This window comes from Haemaphysalis longicornis, unplaced genomic scaffold (genome assembly GCF_048455015.1).
Source record: "Haemaphysalis longicornis isolate Haplotype H1 unplaced genomic scaffold, Haemaphysalis longicornis Haplotype H1 scaffold_5, whole genome shotgun sequence".
Classification (NCBI taxonomy): domain Eukaryota; kingdom Metazoa; phylum Arthropoda; class Arachnida; order Ixodida; family Ixodidae; genus Haemaphysalis; species Haemaphysalis longicornis.
In genome coordinates, this window is record NW_027526385.1 from 30,737,647 (window position 1) to 30,756,385 (window position 18,739).

The window sequence follows — 18,739 nt, forward strand, 5'->3', positions numbered from 1 at the left end:
TCTAGCAAAGCCTGATTAGGGTCTTTAGTCTCTGCAAATGGTTTTCTGTTCATATCGGTTAGGATATTTTTCTGCTCTCCAAGCTCAGTTGATAAAAAAATTGATAGTGCCTTAAGCGCCTGTAGGATTGCTTCAATTTGACTTCACATCTTTTAAGATGCCTTGTCGCTCGCTAGGTCTTACGGCTATTACGGCTCACTTTGGCGCTTTATATGTTAACAATAAACAACAACCAACCTTCGTACCGAATTCAAGCGCAGCTTAAATTCTAGAACGGGTTTGTGGGATACATTATGACACCGTCTACACATTTATTAAGAAATAACTTTGCAAATGCGAGTGTACAATGCGTACTTATATTTGCAATTTTATTCGGCTCTTGAGCCGAAATACTGATCGGGAAACGCTGGAAAGCAAAATGCACCTGTGACTTCTTCACGAACGTACAAGAAACATAATATGAATAAAGCTGGCTTATCCCTAGTGCAGGCTTATCCCGATCACCTAACTACTTACAACAAACTTACAACGTTTTCTCAAACAATGGCTTGAAAGTGACCTTTTTTCTTTTCAACTTCAGGAATCTGCTCTATGGCGAAAGTAATTCTCGCAATGGAAACAGGAACAATTGCTGGCAACATACACTTTGTGGAACCCAACCCAAACATTTCGTCCCTGTTTGATGGCACCATCGAGGTGGTGGACTGCAACAAGCCTTTGCCAGGTGCATTTGTAGGAATCAATGCATCTGGCTTCGGAGGCACTAACGTTCACATCATCCTGCAAGCGCACTCAGGACCACACGTCAAAAGCCTCCCACGTCTTAAGCCTGACCTTCCCCGGCTCGTAATTATGGCCGGGAGGACGGCAGATGAACTGGCTGTAAGTATGGGCTACGCCATCCGCGTTCTGGCAGGGATCTTGCTTGGAGGTGACTTTTAGTCTGGTAGAATATTTCTCATTAGATGTTGGCCTTCGTGCTGATCGAAATCTTTATCCAACAGGAACGTATAACATAAACTATTTCGACCCGCACGAATTTATATATTCTTTTCATGTGTTAACCTGCCATGGTAAATAGGCATAAGTGCAGAATACTGTACTTCGTGCGAAGTGAGCGTGAAAACATCAACGCATACTATCGTGGATTGTGACCGAAAACACATTGAAGCACGAGGTCTCTTTCTGTAGTGTTTGTTCTCTATTCTAGAGGGACCTAAGTGTATGAATATATCACAAGCAAATTACAAAAATGGCTGCGGCACTGCTCAGCTAACCCTGCACATGCAGAGAGAATGCTTGGCTTGCGAATGCTTGGCTTGGTTAAGTCTTGGGTTCTATTGATGAAGCTTTGATTTAGCTGTAATTTTTATACTATTCGTCCAACCCCTGGCTTTTTCTACGCTTCCGGGGTTTTCCGAGATGAACGGCTCGTCGGGCAATAACCGCGGGGTAAATAAGGTGTCGGCACACCACGCCAGTCAGTTTTCGCTCTTTTCTTCCCCTCCCCCATCGCCCCCCTCGAAACCTATTAGCTTATCTAAGCGTGGTGATCAGATACCGCTTGCCAGCGAAAGCCTCTATCTCCCGAAGAACGCTCAGAGTAGATGGCCCGGCACGACTCATCTGTGGAGAGCGCATTCGCCAAGCCAGCAACGGAGGCGGCGGGGATTAACGCGGTCGTTATTTTTACTTTATTGGGCGAACGCGGCCGTCGGCGCCGCTCGGTCAGCGGGACTCGGCCCGGCGAGGGAGATGATGCGTTGCAAGGGCACGGCGTAGCTGCGGTCAAACGAAGGTCAAATCTACCCCGACCGCGAAACCGCTCGACGACATCAGTATCACATTGCTTTAAAGCTGTAAAGTTATTTTGTTTACTATTACGGTTACTATCTTCTGCTACACTAATGTGAGCTTTTTCTGCACTGCTTTTAGCTATGTTTGTCCACGATACATTAGGTTCACTGCCTTCGGTACACCCATCTTGGAGGTAGCTTATGTCTCTGAAATGACTTTTTTCCGCAGAGCACGTTGGAAAGACTGCAAGTCGAAGGACCACACCCAGACTCCACGTACGCGCTTCTAAATAACGTCGGACAGCCCAACGTGAAGCAGTTTCCTTTTAGAGGATTTACCTTGGTAGCGTCCGATGAAACATCCAAAGCTGCGGTCAAGGGGACCCCCAAAGAGGTTCCATGGAAGAGGAGGCCGCTTTGGTATGTCTTCACCGGGATGGGCTGCCAGTGGAACGGCATGGCTCGGCAGATGATGCACTTCGATGTGTTCGCCCGCTCGATCCACAAGTCGCACGAAGTCCTCAAGCAGTTCAACCTCGACCTCATAGGACTTGTTACCACCAAAGACCTGGGCACAGAGAGCATGGCGTCTACATTCGTTTCCATCACCGCTTTTCAGGTACAGCATTAGAAGTACTGATTCTACTTGAATCCGTATGTGGAAAACGTGTATTGGCGTGATCGCCCGTGTAGATTCCCTTCCGAATGCAATACCTTTATTTTAAATCTGCAATACAGACTCATTAAAAAACTCAGTGTCTCAACTTTGTGAAGATGTATGAAGACCGAAGCAGTGGTGCGAAATGTTAGGGTCGTTATAGCAGCTAATATTTATCTAATGTGCTTCTCGATAGTCCTCTATAACAACAGTTACAGCCGCTTTCTGTAACCATTCTTCCAGCGTAAATGGCCAGGCAATGATTATGTAACGCTTACGACTTAACTGGGAAATAATTTTTACAAAATCAATAATTCGGTGTAAGAGTAGAGTTGTCGTAGCAGCCAATTGTCGTATAATTTTTCAGTGTAGTCTGGGCAATACTAGATTAATAGCCGTTTTGATTTTTTATCCTCCTCAGTATTCACTCTGCAACACATCATGTGCAAAAGCCAGCTTACAAAAACCAACCTTACACCGATGTTTTTAAAGTCGGCTTCACCTCTAAACACAAACGCATTGACAAGAAGACATTTCTTCCGGGGCAATATAACCCGTACATTATCAAAATGAGAAAACCCGGGGACAATTATTTTTGATGAAGTTTTTCTATACCGGTAACCAGTTTTTGTACGAAGGGTAAACCTGTCCAGAGAGAGCGGGACACTATACCGGGACAGACTGTCGCCAAAGCCAGCCCTAGCACTGCTCCGCTGTTAAAATCAGGTGCTACTACTGCAGGAGACAATATCTACTGGTGAAGTGTCCTGACTTGCCTCAAAGGCTTTGGTGAAATCACAAACAAGGTATACCAGAAGTTTTACGGGAAATGTTGTATCTTACGGAAAAAAATCATTTTTACAATTTATAAGCTTGTTTCCATGCGCTTCAATTGAAGTTAAACGAATCCAGTCACCGGCGAAAAGAATTGCACGCGTTAATAAGAACCTGGTGTGACGTCCTTCCCGAATAACCGAACTAAATCAAACTTTCAATTTTTAATGTGAAGCAACAAACTGCGCAATTTGAGACGGCTACAAAAAAGAGAAAACACAGGACAGGCGCAGGACGGCCTGCGCCTGTCCTGTGTTTTCTCTTTTTTGTGGCCGTCTCAAATTGCGCAGTTTTTTACTTCACGTTAACGATGCACCAACTCGGCCACCGACAAGTCCTTCTAAAATTTCAACCACCTAAGTTGAAAAACATAGCCAAAATACGAATTCTCATTTTGGCTGAATAATAATACGTTCGGATTACCTAGGCTGGAGTCAACAGAACCCGACTGTATGGTGAAATGTTTAAGGTGATTTGTATACGAGCGATCAAAAGCTATGTACACGGCATAAATTATAAGTGGATGCTCAACAACTCAGCAAAATATCTAAGCTACATCAACAACTGAATGAAGAGAGAAAGAACCCCTGCATCAGTCTATCGTGATCCTAAATATAGTTTTCCTATTTGTGTACGAACACGTAAAGCCCAGGTACCACGTAAGTTATAAGTGCAGCGGTCTAAGAAGCATTCACTCACAAAAGTTCCCTATAGAATAATGAGAGGGGCCGTAAGAAGCTACCAACGAGCAATGTAGAACGTATACGCTCATTGGTATCACCTTTACACTATCATGCTAAATAAAACAGAATTGAATGCTTTGCACAGCCGAGTACCACAATTCAGAAGCCTTGTGTCCTGCTAGCTAGGTAGAAATTCCTGGCTCTCCGGTTAGCGAGAGACAGCGAATTCCCAAACACGAACAGGGGGATGTTCTCGTCTCCGAGGTTACCATAACCGGCATAATAAGAGAGCTTCAGCGTACTGTACGTACCGTGTGTTCCGCGAGTACCGTTTGTCCCGGGACCCGAGTGCGCATGCACGCGCGGGCGCGGCGGGGCGGGCCGCTTCTCAGCGGAAGAAATGAGCGGGCACGGCAAGGGTCGGACTCCTGTTAGCGGAACTGAGCTGCCCTACCCGGGCCAACGCCCACATGCCCGGTATGGTCCCGGTTCAAACGAACACATGGAACATACGGTACACATGGTACGCTGAAACTCTATTATTAACCTCGTGACCGAACCGCAAGTCACTGTGGTTCTCGAATGCCGTTCGGTGTTTAGGAAAGAGTTTGAAGACTGATCTCTATCAACCCTTGTGCGCAAAGTAAGGCCAGTATAACGCTTACAGTGTGCACGTTGAAGTATTTTTTATCGGAACAGCATCTCTGAGTTCGTCTTATTGCTTTGTAGGTTGCGCTCGTCGATATGCTCAACGCCGTGGGAATTAAACCAGATGGCTTTCTGGGCCACTCCATGGGTGAAATCGGCTGTGCGTACCTTGACGGAGCCCTAACAGCAGAACAGGCCGTGCTGTGCGCATACTGGAGGGGACGCTGCACGGAACTGGGGAATATGCCCAAGGGAGCCATGGCCGTAGTCGGTAACTCTCAATCTTGTTCCTTCTATTTGCACGATTGAGTGAACCGTTGTACTGGAATCATCCCATTTCTGCTTGTACATAGGAAACTAGCAAGTGCGCCATGGCTTTTTATCAGCGGAGCTGTTTTTGGTCGAATATTTTCTGGGACGAGGCGTGGTAACGCGGACGCAGCGACGTGGAAAACGCATAGCCTAGAGAGCGAGGAGCACGCGCTAAGAACACGTGCAGCGCAAAGGGTTAGCGTGCGCCAAGCGTCGTTGCACGCAGCCAAGGAGAGGAGACGAAGAGTCGGGCAGTTGGAGTGTGTGCTCCCAACAGATGGTTCGAAGAAGCGCTGAAATATAGACGAGTGGGCTTGGTGGCAGTTACAATAAGGTTCGGAAAATGAGTTAAGTCGCGCCCTTTCCGGCGGAAGAAAGGCGCGCATCCGGGATCGCCAGCAAGAGTTGGCGGCAAAACTAGTCCGGCGCTGTCGAGCGAATCCAGAATTACGAGCCAGGAATACTGAAGAAATGCGCAAGAGGATAGATAATCGCTCAGCCAGACTTAGCTTGTGCAAGGCGTCTTGCTGACTTTGAGAAGTTCTATTAAGCTTAGCCTTACGATTAGGGAACGCCAAACAGCTTTGCTTTTTACATCGGAGTTCGCTACGTGCAGTCTGTGCTGTTGGTTTAATTTTTTTAGGCTGGCTATTTCAACATGAAAATTTTGGTCAGTACGTTTGTATGTGTGTATGTATGTATGTATGTATGTATGTATGTAAGGATGGATGGATGGATGGATGGATGGATGGATGGATGGATGGATGGATGGATGGATGGATGGATGGATGGATGGATGGATGGATGGATGGATGGATGGATGGATGGATGGATGGATGGATGGATGGATGGATGGATGGATGGATGGATGGATGGATGGATGGATGGATGGATGGATGGATGGATGGATATTTTATGTCTGTCTGTCTGTCTCTGTGTTCAGGCTTCCGGCCAAAAGTAAACGAAGTTCACAGAGACAAAACCTTTGCGAGCCCCTAAATCTGGAAGCATCGTTCTTACTTGTCAACATCGTTAAGAAAAAAGAAAACATTAGGCATATTTGATGCCAAGCATCAATGCACAACTGCTACTAACAGGGTGCTTTTAAGCGAAAACAAATACGCAATTAAAACCCCACTTTACGCAATGAAAACCATAGGATACAAGAAGAGCTCCGAGACCATCGACCTCGTGGCCTTTTTCCGAGTTAAACAGTACCAGAATGTTGTACTAAATGGTACGAGCCTTTGAATGCAGGAAAAATGAACTGACATTAGCTAATCTCCACCGTGTTTATCGCAGGCGCTTTTAAAAAGAGGCGAAGAGCAGGAGAGGTGGGCGGGGGAGAAAAAGGAGGCATTTACGTGGCAGAAGTCCATAGTCTTTCGGCAACATTTGCAGCAAAACGAGCAGATACCAGGCGAATTTTTTTTTCACACTCAGCGTTTTTACTGCCACGTAAAGGTCACATCACTTTAACAAGGAGAGCCTGTGTTTTAATACATGCCATCTTCCTCAGTCTGAATCAACCATTTGGGTCACTACTACAACGTTTTGTCTAAAACTCGTAGTAAAATCGATATATAAAATCTATCAGGCAATGAGTCTTCTTAAGGCGTCCCCGAATGGGAGGGGAAATGTTCGTGAGTTCCGGTACGGTCACCAGCCGATCCGAGCATTGTGAAAACTGCTACCTGAGTCGAATACCAAACAACCAAAACATTTTCTACCTCCAAACACCCTCTGTAGAAAGCAAGTTGATATAGCTTGTTTTCCAGAATAGAGTCTTGTATTTTGGTGTTGCCGAATTTTTGGAGGAATCTCTTTGTAGGCCGACAGGACATACATGTTAGATTTCCGTACCATACGTACGGCAGCAGAGACAGCTGGAATGCTTTTGGACGCATGTAAGCTTTTTGAAGCCTTCACCGACCCATACTAGTTCGAGATTGAACACTTTGGACTCCTAATTATGTTTTTTTCTCTCTCTCTCAACATATTAGGAACGGCTAGCCTCGGCTGAAAAGTCGTCGGATGAAGAGCTTTTAAAACCTTTACTTTTTTATATACCTTTTAAGCCACAGAAGGAAGTTATGACGTTGATTGGCGCGTCATCGTCCAGGCTTGCTCTGGATTGCGTTTCATAGAGCGAGGTCTTCGGCATTAAATGCCTCATGCTTTACGTAGGAAATGGTACTAGAAACGAAGGTTAAACGTTTAGCTATAATACCTCCCTATGTGTCACGCAGTGCTAGGGGGCTACATATTAGGGAAATCCTGATGCCAAATACCAGTCTTGTCTTGTTTCCGTTTACGCTCAGTGATCCCCGTACTATTTCAATCACGTAAAATTTGTCAGCTGCCCTGTTTATGTGATAATAAAGCTCGAGGAAATTCTTGCAGGGCTCACCTGGAAAGAGGCTGAATCTCGCTGCGGTAGTGAAATATTTCTGGCTTGCCACAACTCCGCCGACTCTGTGACCGTATCCGGCCTTGCTGAACCCATGGAAAGGTTCCTAGGAGAGCTCAAGGCAGAGGGGGTATTCGTCTCTGCAGTCAACTGCCTGGACGTGGCCTTCCATTGCCCTCATGTGCACAGCATTGGACCGGCATTGCGAGAGACCCTCGAAAAGGTGAAGATTAAACTTGAAACGTTTGTGAGAAGAAGGAAATTTTTATTTTTGATGTCATGGAAACAGTAGTACTGTTTAATTATTGCGTTACCACAACTTACTACATGTGAAATACACTTTCTCTCAGGAACCACATATAGAGCGACATAGAAGTGCAAAGTGAGCAGCTAAAACCAAAGTGCCGAGCAAGAAGAAAAGCTCAAAGCTCCAATTGGTATTAACGTGCCGAACTTCCCTTTCCCTTCACGGAAAAAGTGACGTACTAAACGAGGCGTGTGTATCTTTTCAAGGCCAAAGTCATTCTGAGGGTACATAAACCCGAAAAGTTTCGTCTGCCTGTCTGTCCATCGATTCAGTCGCCCGGCCAAAACTTAATGGTATTCTGACCAGAAGTATATATAGGCAGACATTTTCCATATCACAAAATCTGCAAACATAGATTATACTTGTGAACACTGGGCAGCAAAAACCAAGAATGTGGCATACTTGAGGCAAAAGCATATTAGTAGTAATACTAATATTAATAGCCTGATTTCATCGCAAGAAAAGCTCGTCAACATTTGACCATACCAAGTCTTTTAAGGCTTGCCGGGCCGTATCCACAGTCAGTAGAGGCAATAAAATCATTTAGTGATGGGTAGGCAATGCAGAAAAGATTTCCCGCAGTTAAGCTCTTAGACCAAGTAGAGACGAAACAGAAAACATCTCATCGGGTGACGAGTTGAAACTGATTGGGCATAAAAAAGTCTAACGTAGCAACCAAAACGTGTATACACGCTGTATAAGGCATCGAGTATTGTGTCTGAAAGCTAGCAAAGGCACATAACTGGTCAAAAAAGAGCTGCACCAGAAGGGTTTTAACACAACCGTCTTAAAAAAAGAAGGCATCAAATGTAGGCAGATTAATATCAGTAAAGGGACCCATGTTAACAGGGATCTCCACATTGTAGGCAACGCTGAGGATAATTATTTTCAATAAGTACTTGCTTTCTGAAAAACTATCACCTACATTCACCTTCTAGTGCACAGAGTTCCATGAAATGCTATTGGGAGTGTGTACGCAGATAAATTTTCACTTTCACACAACTAGCTCAGTAAACGGTACCCCTGTTAAACGAACTAATTTTTCGGTGCGTTGAAGTTCCATTTATCGAGCGTCTACTGTACTTCTGAAACATATACATTTTGTTTATTGCGTATTTAAAATAATGAGCTTATTATAATCAGAGTCTATAACGGTAATTGCAATTGCTTCAAAAGAATTAATTCCTTTAGCATTGAGTTAGTGAGTAGAGACGAGCACGATCCCGTATGCATACTTAACAGACAGCCCCTTGTTGTGGCAGAACATAAATCTTTGACACACACATGGAATTACAATGGAGATACAATAGACCCTTGTGCCTCTCCTGATCACAAAAACTTTACAATTCAAGAATTTTTTTATCTTCACTGTTAGAGCCCGATTAAAAAAGTAGCTTCCTAAAAGTTAATCTAAAAGGCCATGAAACCTAAATTTCAAGCCTTTGAGCAATTATAGAAAACAAAGTCGAACATTGTGCCGGCCAGGAAAAGAGCACAAGAGACGTTAATCGTATCGAAGGCAGAATATATGACATCACAGTAGTTTGTCAAATAGCATTGTAGTTGGCTTTTCTGTTCTAAATTCAAGCAGAGATTTGGAAAAGCACGTTATTTCTTTAAATGTTCTAATACTACGAAATAAAAAAAATCACCTCCCTTTCGTAAACAAAGCGCAGAGAAGCACGAAATATTTGTCGCATCAAACATGCGGAAAACGTTTGTGAAAACCTTCGCAAGAAGTGCGTTCAACTTTGGATAAAAATGCGCACACTTAGTCGCCAAATTTTGAAAGACCCAAATCGCAAACGAAGAAAGAATACATGCGATCATTTTCCCAGAAACGAGCGGACTCAATCTATACCAATACGTGATTAATGAGACAAAATAATACTGTTACGCTCTATCTTCATGATCGACGCGTGTATTGTGTTATCTAGAGCCGCTCCTTTTTGGCGATTTTCAATAACCGTTTTGACACAATGTAAACCCTGCTGCGCGCATGCGCCGTGTGTCCAGATATCTTATCCGATCTTTTCGGTAGGCCAACCACTCTATAGAAAAATGCATTAGTGTTTTGACGGCACGCCTTCGGTCCTGCTAAGAAGCTTCCGCTTTAATATGTTTTTTTTTAAATTGGTACAAAACAAAGCAGGATATATATCGGTCTGCAATCTGCCATTGTTTTAAAGATTTCACGTCTATGGAGCGGCTTCGGCAGGGCAATCTTAAGCTCAGCAGTAAGAATCCATGCTTCAAAAAAGAATTTTAAGCATAAAGATTATTGCGTTGCATAATACGTTACAGCTTCACTACAGTTCAATTACGCAAACACCGTCAGTCACTGCCGCCTTTTTGGGCGTGCAACTAGGTGTAATGTCGGGCAAGTCAAAACAGTTAAGGGATGCAGGTATGCGGAAGAGGTGTTGCTGTGTGATGAACGGAGAGCTGCGGTGGGAACCTGTCACCTGATTGAGGGTTCGGAAAATGGTTGTTTGATTCATACGCACAGTGACCTTTGACAAAGAAGCGTTTTGAAATAGTTGCATTATTGTATAGCTTTGAGGCTTAACCCGATATACGATTAACGGTAATTCAAGTTTCCAGGAGGCAGAACCGATTTAATTTAACTACATTTATAGTATGGACATCTCGCCAACCTCAACAAAGGTGTTACTTCATTTCGCATAAATGTAAACAACATCCTGTGTTCGGGGTAAGAAGAGCGTTGACATCGCGCCCGAAGCGTGTCTTTTTTACATAGCTGTGGAATTTAAATTTTAATAACAAGGACTGCTAATTTTTCGTTTCTTTACGAGATAAGTGATATTATATAGTGCCTTTAATTAAAATGCATGGCTGCTTGATTTCCCCCATATCAATATAAAATACCCTTTGAGAATATTGTTTTGACCTGCCAGTTCAACAATTCACAAATGCCACCACGAGTCTATAGCACGTGATGACATTCTAAAAAGCTCTTCAGTAACACACAGGTTCCAGTAGATGGATCACAAGCAGTAGAACGCGACGAAATTGAATTGACTTGGGCAAACCTCCAGGAAGACTGGAGGTAAAGAGAAGTGGGGGCAGGGAAAGTTGGCGGAAAAGACAAGACAAACATTTAAATGGCAGCGGTGGTGGTTCGACGACACTTAGAGCGAAGTGAGCACATACGCGCCCAACTTTCTTATTGTTAATCCAGATCCCAGGTTCTACTCGCGGGGATTCCTAAGAGTATACTAGTGTCCCATTACACTAGTGCAGATTCTCCTATTTAGCAAAAATACCAGTTTCATTTGCTTCGCTGTATTCTGCAGTTTGAGATAGAATAGCATCATATAGAGTCGTAAAATATGGAACTAAACAAAAACAACCATACTTTTATCAATAAAAAAAATGGCACCGGGTACTGCGACGTGGCTATTGAAGAGTATGAAATGTTTCTGCGTAAATTCTGCTATCATCTTTCAGGGTGTTTTTTTTTTAAAGACCTATTGTAGCGCTAAAGCAAGAGGAAATCCTTTTGCGGTAGCCGAACTGGGCAAAACTTCGTATGTTTTAAATTCTTTTCTTCACACATTTTCTTTTTTCTCCGGCCTCAAAGGTGATTCCGGAGCCGAAGTTGCGAAGTTCTCACTGGGTCAGCACTTCTGTGACCGAGAGATGCTGGACAGAACCAATTGGCCAGCGATGCTCTGCGGATTACCTCATCAACAACTTCCTCTCGCCAGTATTTTTCTACGAGGGCCTGCAGCACGTTCCCAGGGACGCCATTGTGATTGAGATCGCTCCCCATTCGCTGCTACAGGTGAAAATAACTTCTCAACGTTGTTTAAACAGAATCGTATGCATAGGTGTTAGGAAGGATAATTGTGATGGTGTCAGTGGCTAGTCTCCGGAGCCCGCGATCCACAAATGAGACAGGCGCTTGAGAGGTACGTAGAGTACGGAGACAAACATTTATCGATACCGGACGAGTTAAGGAGTACTCCGGTACAGGGACAGGCAGAATGCGGTGATAAACTCTACCATAAAGAAACAACATCCTAAAAATGCACGAGTTCGGCGCGGACGTGAACAATAGAAACAGTTCCCAGTTCAGTTTAAAGACACGCGAGTGATAGATCAAACGTCTTATGTGGTACCGCGCACACAACGCACATACGTTGGACAGTCCTCGTTGTATGCGGCTTTGGTAGATCGGCACAAAACGCGACGTGGTGCAGTCCAGGCAGGCTATTCAATGAGCGGTCGACGAACAGCTAGTAGACACGGCTTGCACTGCAGTCAGGCTGGGTTTCCAGGCGTCCTCACGACGGCTTTAGGAGACCCCGCCTACCGCCTCTTGCAGGGAGCCTTCCGAACCCTTGCTTCTTCGATCCCACTCTGTTTTGTCACCCAATCACGGCCTCTTTTCTTCCTCTTCTCCCGTCGCTTTTTATGCCTCGAGTTATTTTGCCGGTTCACCTGCGGCCAGACATCGCGCAACACGTATCCTCGAAAGGCGATTATCCACGTTCGGTCATCTCATCTTCGCATTGAACTTGCTTGTCGTCGAAGCCTTTTGCCGCACACACCACGGCTCTCTTCTAATTCATAGCACTCGTCTCAGCGAAGCTGAAATGGCACCGTCAATAGATATGATGTTAACACTGACTTCCAGAGCAGAGAAAGCTCAATGTGCTTGTCAGTACTTCTTCCGTGAAAGACCTTTGCTTCCACCGCTTGGCGCCAGCACTGCTTTGCTGTGCAACATTCTAGGCATGCCCTAAATATTGACAGCTTTTCCCTTCTGGTGCCGCTTAACATTTGGTAGCCCAGTAGGGCAGGCATTTACTGCATGCTCTATTTCCCCCAGGGAATTCTGCGTGGAGGGTTGGGTGATGCCACATGCCTCAGACTGATGAAACGTGACGCCGACAACAGCACACTCTTCCTCAGCACACTGGGCGAGCTGCACACACTTGGTGTACAACTCGATCTGAGTTCCCTTTACCCTCCTGTGGCGTGGCCAGTTCCTCGAGGAACACCAAGCATCGCACATTATGTCAGCTGGGACCACTCGCAGAACTGGAACGTCATCGAATGGAATGACTTGGTCAACAATTCAAAGGTGAGAAGACGTGCAATAAAGTTCTCAGTGTTCTGCTGGCAGTGATGGAACCCTTAAAGTGTGCACACTTCTCTCTTTTGGTGGATTTTAAAGTAACACAACCAAATGCATACAACATGTGGAGTTCTGAAAAGATGCTATCAACACGCTCAAAGCACCAGACGCGCTTTGTGAACTTGCCATGAAAGAACGCTTACGCATCCACAGGCGTCCGAGGAAGTTGTAGAGGTGGACCTGACGGCGAATGAGGGAGACGCGTACCTTGCAGAGCGAGAGTTGAACGGGCAGGTGGTCTTTCCCGCTGCCGCCTACATGGTACTGGCTTGGAAGAGCTTGGCCGCACAGTGTGCGAAGCCCTTTGACGAAGTTCCTGTCATCTTTGAGCATGTGACTATTCATCAGGATATCCTGTTGCCGAAGAGTGGTGAGTGAACGACTGACTGATATAGATTGCCAGCTGGCTGCATCGTTGCAAGCATAACTTAAACCGTGTGGATAGTTGTATGTTTTAGCGCTTAAAGGTAATGTGCGAGTTTTGCATCAAACCCGGTCGCCGTCGGCCGCACTGATGGTGACCGAAATATTGGCGTGCGTAAAACGTCCTTTAGAGCCGCATTGCGGCGTTCATAGAAGGACGCTTGATCGTAAGGCACGGCTTCAGAAAGGCGTGCGTGTTAGAGCATGATAGCGTGATGTTCTCGCCGCTCGGGGGGGGGGGGGGGGGGGGAGGGCGGGGGGGGGGGGGGGGGGCTAGTGGTGACATCAGCGCCGTGGTGTAATGTGCTGTAGCGCACACGCGCGCGTGACTAAAGCTGCCGCTGTATAAGATGGCGAACGACAGATATTGCTATGCGAACAGGGCCTTATAATGCCGCCAAATTGTTCTCCACTATTTAAACAATAGACTCCCCCAAACGTTTTATCCTCCGGCTTGCCTTTCTTACATTTTTAACTAGTGCGTACGGCCCATTTGGTAGTGACCGTAGCCATCTTATAACAAATAGAAAAAGTACAAGGGCTCTAAAGCACCTACCAGAGTGTGTATTTGGCTAGTTGGTCGGTGATCCACCGCTTATGTATATAGCAAATACGGACAACGACAGGAAGACGTATTAAGTACAAGAGCTTCTGCTTGTTACTTTTTTCTGTCGTTGTCTATACTTTTGGGGTTATATGAAGAAATGGATTCAAAGCATTTCTGCTTTGTGAATGGAAAAAATTATTGTCCAATCGAACACCGCAGAGTTTTCCTAATTATAGGAATGTTGATGTCGTAGAAAATCTGAATTGGTAAATAGATCAATAGATCATTCTTATTGGCCAATTCACATCAGCGGGAATTTCTTGGAGCCTTATTTAGACCTTACGTGGGGTAACATAATGTTGGGCCTAGCAATGTGCTAATAAAGCCCTAATTTTGAAACTAAGGAGCACGCCTATTTGTCCCGAGTGCGAATAGAAGAATAGTGCGGCGTGTTAAGACACTGCACAAGGTCAAGGCTTGTTATCGCTGGCTACTGAGATGACGACTTCAGAAAGAATTAGGACAATTTTTGAGAAATCTTGTCAAAAAATGAGAACCAAGCCCGCCATCGGAATTAAACAGGTCGTACTAGTTTCTATACAACGTGCGGCGGGGGCAGTTGGTGCATAGCTCCTCACATAGCTGCTTACTACGTGAAGTAAACCATGAAGTTGTCCAAAATGTTTTAGATACGTCGACCACTACTCGGCTGAGTTGAACATACGGGAAGGTATAACCAACAAAAAAAGCGGTGCGCTGCTTCTACAGACTTTCATCAATTTGGCCGTTAGCCGAAAGCTCACAAAGAAATACAAAAATTCCGGCCACCTTCGCAATTTATTTATGAAGAGCGAGGAAACGGCAGAGTTGGTGGTCTTCACTAGGTTTAACTTGGCTTTTCTTAGGCCTGCCCATTTCTTAACAGAAAGATGATTAAAAAGCGAAGCTTTTAATGCAAATTGAGTTCAATGAAACTCCGTAATCCACCCTTCTAAAGTCCAAAATTCAAAATGCCAAATTTCGAAGACAAATTGTTAGTCAATTCAGGTAAATTTCAAAGCCGACGCCCGCGGTACGAACTCCAAGGAAATGCTAAGTGCCCGAATGCGATGATAGCGCAACCGGATAGACGCCGTTTTTATAACGCGAGGGACCCACGTTCGATTCCGACAACGACAAGAGTTTTAAAGACGATAGTCTTTCTTGGGTTACTTAAACGCATAAATTTTGATCTGTCTGTCTGTCTGTCTGTCTGTCTGTCTGTCTGTCTGTCTGTCTGTCTGTCTGTCTGTCTGTGACTCGATTCAGCCATCGGGCCAAACTGAAACGAAAGCTCCACAATAGTCTCATGTACTTACAGACAAATCTAAACGCCTAAATACGGTGTCAGTGTTCATACTTGTCAACATTGTTGAACAAGGAGAAAACATTACGCAAATATAATGAAGCAAATCAATACATGAGTAATACTTGCTGTGTTTCTTTATTAAAAAATTTATGGATGCTTGGGTTTAGCGATAGCAAATGACATACTACATCAACGGCAGAAAACCGTCACCTGCTGTTTATGAAATCAAATGGCAATAGCAAACAAAGGTTCTATTAGATGAGACCCAGGTTCCGTTCGGAACGCTTGTGGAGAAGGGCAACGTGAATATAAAGACATTGTAGACGGGCGCCTTGATTCACGCACGTCTCCGCCGTACGGCAGCACTGGCATCGAGACACCCGACTTAGAGCAGTGGAACGCGGTAAATTTAAACTGACTTGAGCAAACCTCAGTTTCAGGATTGTTTGATGCCGGTTACCCTAGTTTGCACCTCTCGCCTGCATCGAAAGCCTTGCTTATGAAACTGAAGCGTAAACGGGCACATCCGAGGTGCAGCCAAAATAAAAACAACGCCTGAGAAGGTACCGTGGTTTTATACAGTAGATCACGACCTTGAGCGGCTCGCTCCAAAACAAGGTCCCGTTGTTTTTCCGCAACGTGCAAGTTTAGTTGGATGTGCAGCCAAATCAGCGGAAAATAGACACGTGGTTTATGGGGAAGGAATGGCGTCATAAATACGTGGTATGCAAAGTTGGTATTGTCTTCCAATCATTTATCAATAAAGAACGGCACTGCATCGCAGGTGCCTCGTTGATTTCGCGATAGTGGTTGTACGCCTTGCTTCAAGAAGACAATTACCACTGACAGAAGTCAAGACACCATGGAAAATGAGCTTTCCGAAGACTATTCCATTAAAAAATTCGCGAAGTGTGAATGAGTGAACAGTCGTTATCACATTTTACAACAATATTTTGTAGACAGTATGTGGTAGGCCGACTTTAAATTGAGTGGAATTTATTTATGTTACTTTCTGCTCTTATGTTTCTATGTGTATGTAAAAGGCTACGTTTTGCGCCACCCTTTCTTTCAAAGAAACATTTGTGACCAGCGCATTTATTCGTTTCTCCCACTGCGTGTGTTTAGTACTAGAGCTATATTTTTTGCGCAGCATTTTCTTGGTTGCGCTCACCGTCAGCGGAAAAGTCGGAAAAAGACCGTTATATGTTTTTCCACTCACGACAACTCAAAACCAAAACGTAAATCACAAGAGTTCTGGGCACTGTGTTATTGTGTTGCCAGGTCTTCCTTAGAGAAAGTTTGCATATCAGTCGTGTGGTCATGCTGCAGCTAAAGAATTAATATGAACGAAACGCGTTACGAACTCGCTACGGAAACCAAATCTGAAAAGAATTCCCGCATCTCCACGATGTGAATCATCACGCGTGGGCGAAGCGTTGGGGATCGTTCTTACTGTTAATTACCCGTGAGAGTGCTTCCTGCTGCCAAAACGATCTCGAATCCAACTCAATCTTATACAATTCAATGTAATCCAATTCCAATGCAATCCAAATCATATTAAATCCAACCCAACGCTCTTAGCGCATGCGCAGCAAGGCTCTCAATAAGCGCTCTCTCTCTCTCTCTCTCTCTCTCTCTCTCTCTCTCTCTCTCTCTCTCTCTCTCTCTCTCTCTCTCTCTCTCTCTCTCTCTCGCTCTGTCTCTCTCTCTCTCGCTCTCTCTCTATCTCTATCTCTCTCTCTCTCTAACCTTTTGTGAACCTTTTATTTTCTTCTTGTTATCTTTTTGCGAACCTTTTGTTACCAGATGTTTCGATTTAAACGGTGCTGTGCCATGAGCACGGACACCGGGCGCCGGACACGCCTTGGCCGTAAGGTTCTTTGCCCCTAAAGTTGGTCTTTGTCCACAGGTGCCGTTCGTTTGCGGGTAAATGTCACGCGCGACACAGAACAGTTTCAAGTGAGCAAAGATGGTGTTGTTGCCGCAAGTGGAAGCATTCGTGTTGCTCTGGATGACATAAAGCTTCTCAACACTTTACCACATCCTACGCCAGAAGAGGCAGTGGTATACGAGCTAGAAGCTGAGGACGTGTACAAGGAACTCAGACTACGAGGCTACAAGTGCAACGGGAGGTTTCGGGGCATTTGCAAGACCGATATTAACTGTGAGTATTCTGTGTTTTTTCCCCTCTGGTCTTGCACATCTATTCATCCGATAGGCAAAGCCTCCTCAGGGGATGAATTGCTAGTTTGCACTGCCTGATTTAGAAACGAAATATCTATAACATGATATCAAATTCTAAGAACAACAACATGCAAAGTTCTACCTGTTATTTTTTGTAAAACTTCACAACCAGCAGTCATGCGTGCGGTGTTAGGGGTGGTTAATAATTTAAAGTTTAAAATTATTATTTAAAGTTTAAAATGAATTATTAAATTACGCATGCGCAAACAAAGTGAGGGCGTACCTTTCCGCAGTCATTCGAGTGGTATTTTTGTATACGAAAACATTAAAAACGAGTTTCGCACATGTTCTGTGGTGCCACTATATTTAAGCCCCGTTAACCAATATTCTTTGCGTAGCCCAGTTCCGTCTAGTACCGACATTTGGAACGAAGGTCACATGTATGCTTTTTTGATACCCCAAACAAAAGAACATTCTGGTCATTTTTAAATTATATGTGGGAAAGTTGTGGTTGACAGTGCTAATGCGTAGCTATGCGTAGCCATGCGTAGTCTTTGCGTAGCCATGCGTATAAAACAAAAAGAAGTAGGCGAATACAATAGGGAAAATGATTTTATCACATTGTACGAAATACCAAGGAAGTTATTATAGCGCTGCAACCAACAAGACTACATCATTACGTTCGTAAAAAAGTTGTGCGCAACGAAGCCATCCGGCTCACCAAAAAACTTCTAGAAGTCCCCGCAATTATCGTGAAAACCATGCCGCACTGTTGTTTTACATGCCCACGCATCAGTTCTTGAAAAGTGGTGGATGAGGACGTTACTTCGCCCTTTAGATCACCTATTTTTGCGTTCTTCACCTTTGTGCCAGTGTTTTTATGACCGCATGTATCTTGCGGTCTAAGTAAGCAGCTTGCTTTGTTAAAATGTTTGCAGTTCGGCACGGCCAGCTCCAATGGGAGGACAACTGGGTGACATTTATGGACGCCATGTTCCAGTTTGTTGCACTAAACAACTACCTCCGAACATTTGCAATGCCCGCGAGTATCGAGTTCTGTTGTATAGACCCCCAGCTACATGCACGCACTGTGGAGAACGCTGGCCATGCCGGTAATTGATTTTTATTTTGCTAATTTCGCAACGTGTTTAGTATGGAATATTGCACTTAAAATTTTAAAAAAATCTGAAGTTCGTCATTGAGACGACTTGATGTGCTTTTAAATTATACGCTCCTTGTGGAAGATTGTGGCCTCAGAGTTCACAGAATCGGTTTTTATAAAATTGCTGTTTTCGTCATTACTTTGGTGAGCAGCGGAAATCGCACTGGGGCTTTCTAACGAGGTATAGAAATATAAATAGCAACGTTGTTTCGGTCAAAATAATATCCAATGCAACAAGAAAAAACTCCCTCTTTATCGCA

At 44.5% G+C, this 18,739-nt stretch overlaps 2 protein-coding genes across 4 annotated transcripts in view; one reads left to right on the forward strand and one right to left on the reverse strand.

Moving 5' to 3' along the window:
* Positions 1–18,739, reverse strand: part of LOC144138025 (uncharacterized) — a 490,339-nt gene that overhangs the window by 246,601 nt on the left and 224,999 nt on the right. The gene's annotated exons all lie outside the window — the stretch shown is intronic.
* The window catches only part of LOC144138024 (fatty acid synthase-like), a 64,477-nt gene that overhangs the window by 18,714 nt on the left and 27,024 nt on the right, over positions 1–18,739 (forward strand). For all 3 annotated transcript variants that reach the window (XM_077670070.1, XM_077670069.1, XM_077670068.1), the window contains exons 7-15: positions 581–882; positions 2,026–2,415; positions 4,701–4,890; positions 7,335–7,564; positions 11,253–11,456; positions 12,507–12,761; positions 12,969–13,185; positions 17,043–17,297; positions 18,256–18,429. In XM_077670070.1, coding sequence (XP_077526196.1) covers positions 581–882; positions 2,026–2,415; positions 4,701–4,890; positions 7,335–7,564; positions 11,253–11,456; positions 12,507–12,761; positions 12,969–13,185; positions 17,043–17,297; positions 18,256–18,429 — 2,217 coding nt within the window. The remainder of the gene's footprint in view (positions 1–580; positions 883–2,025; positions 2,416–4,700; positions 4,891–7,334; positions 7,565–11,252; positions 11,457–12,506; positions 12,762–12,968; positions 13,186–17,042; positions 17,298–18,255; positions 18,430–18,739) is intronic.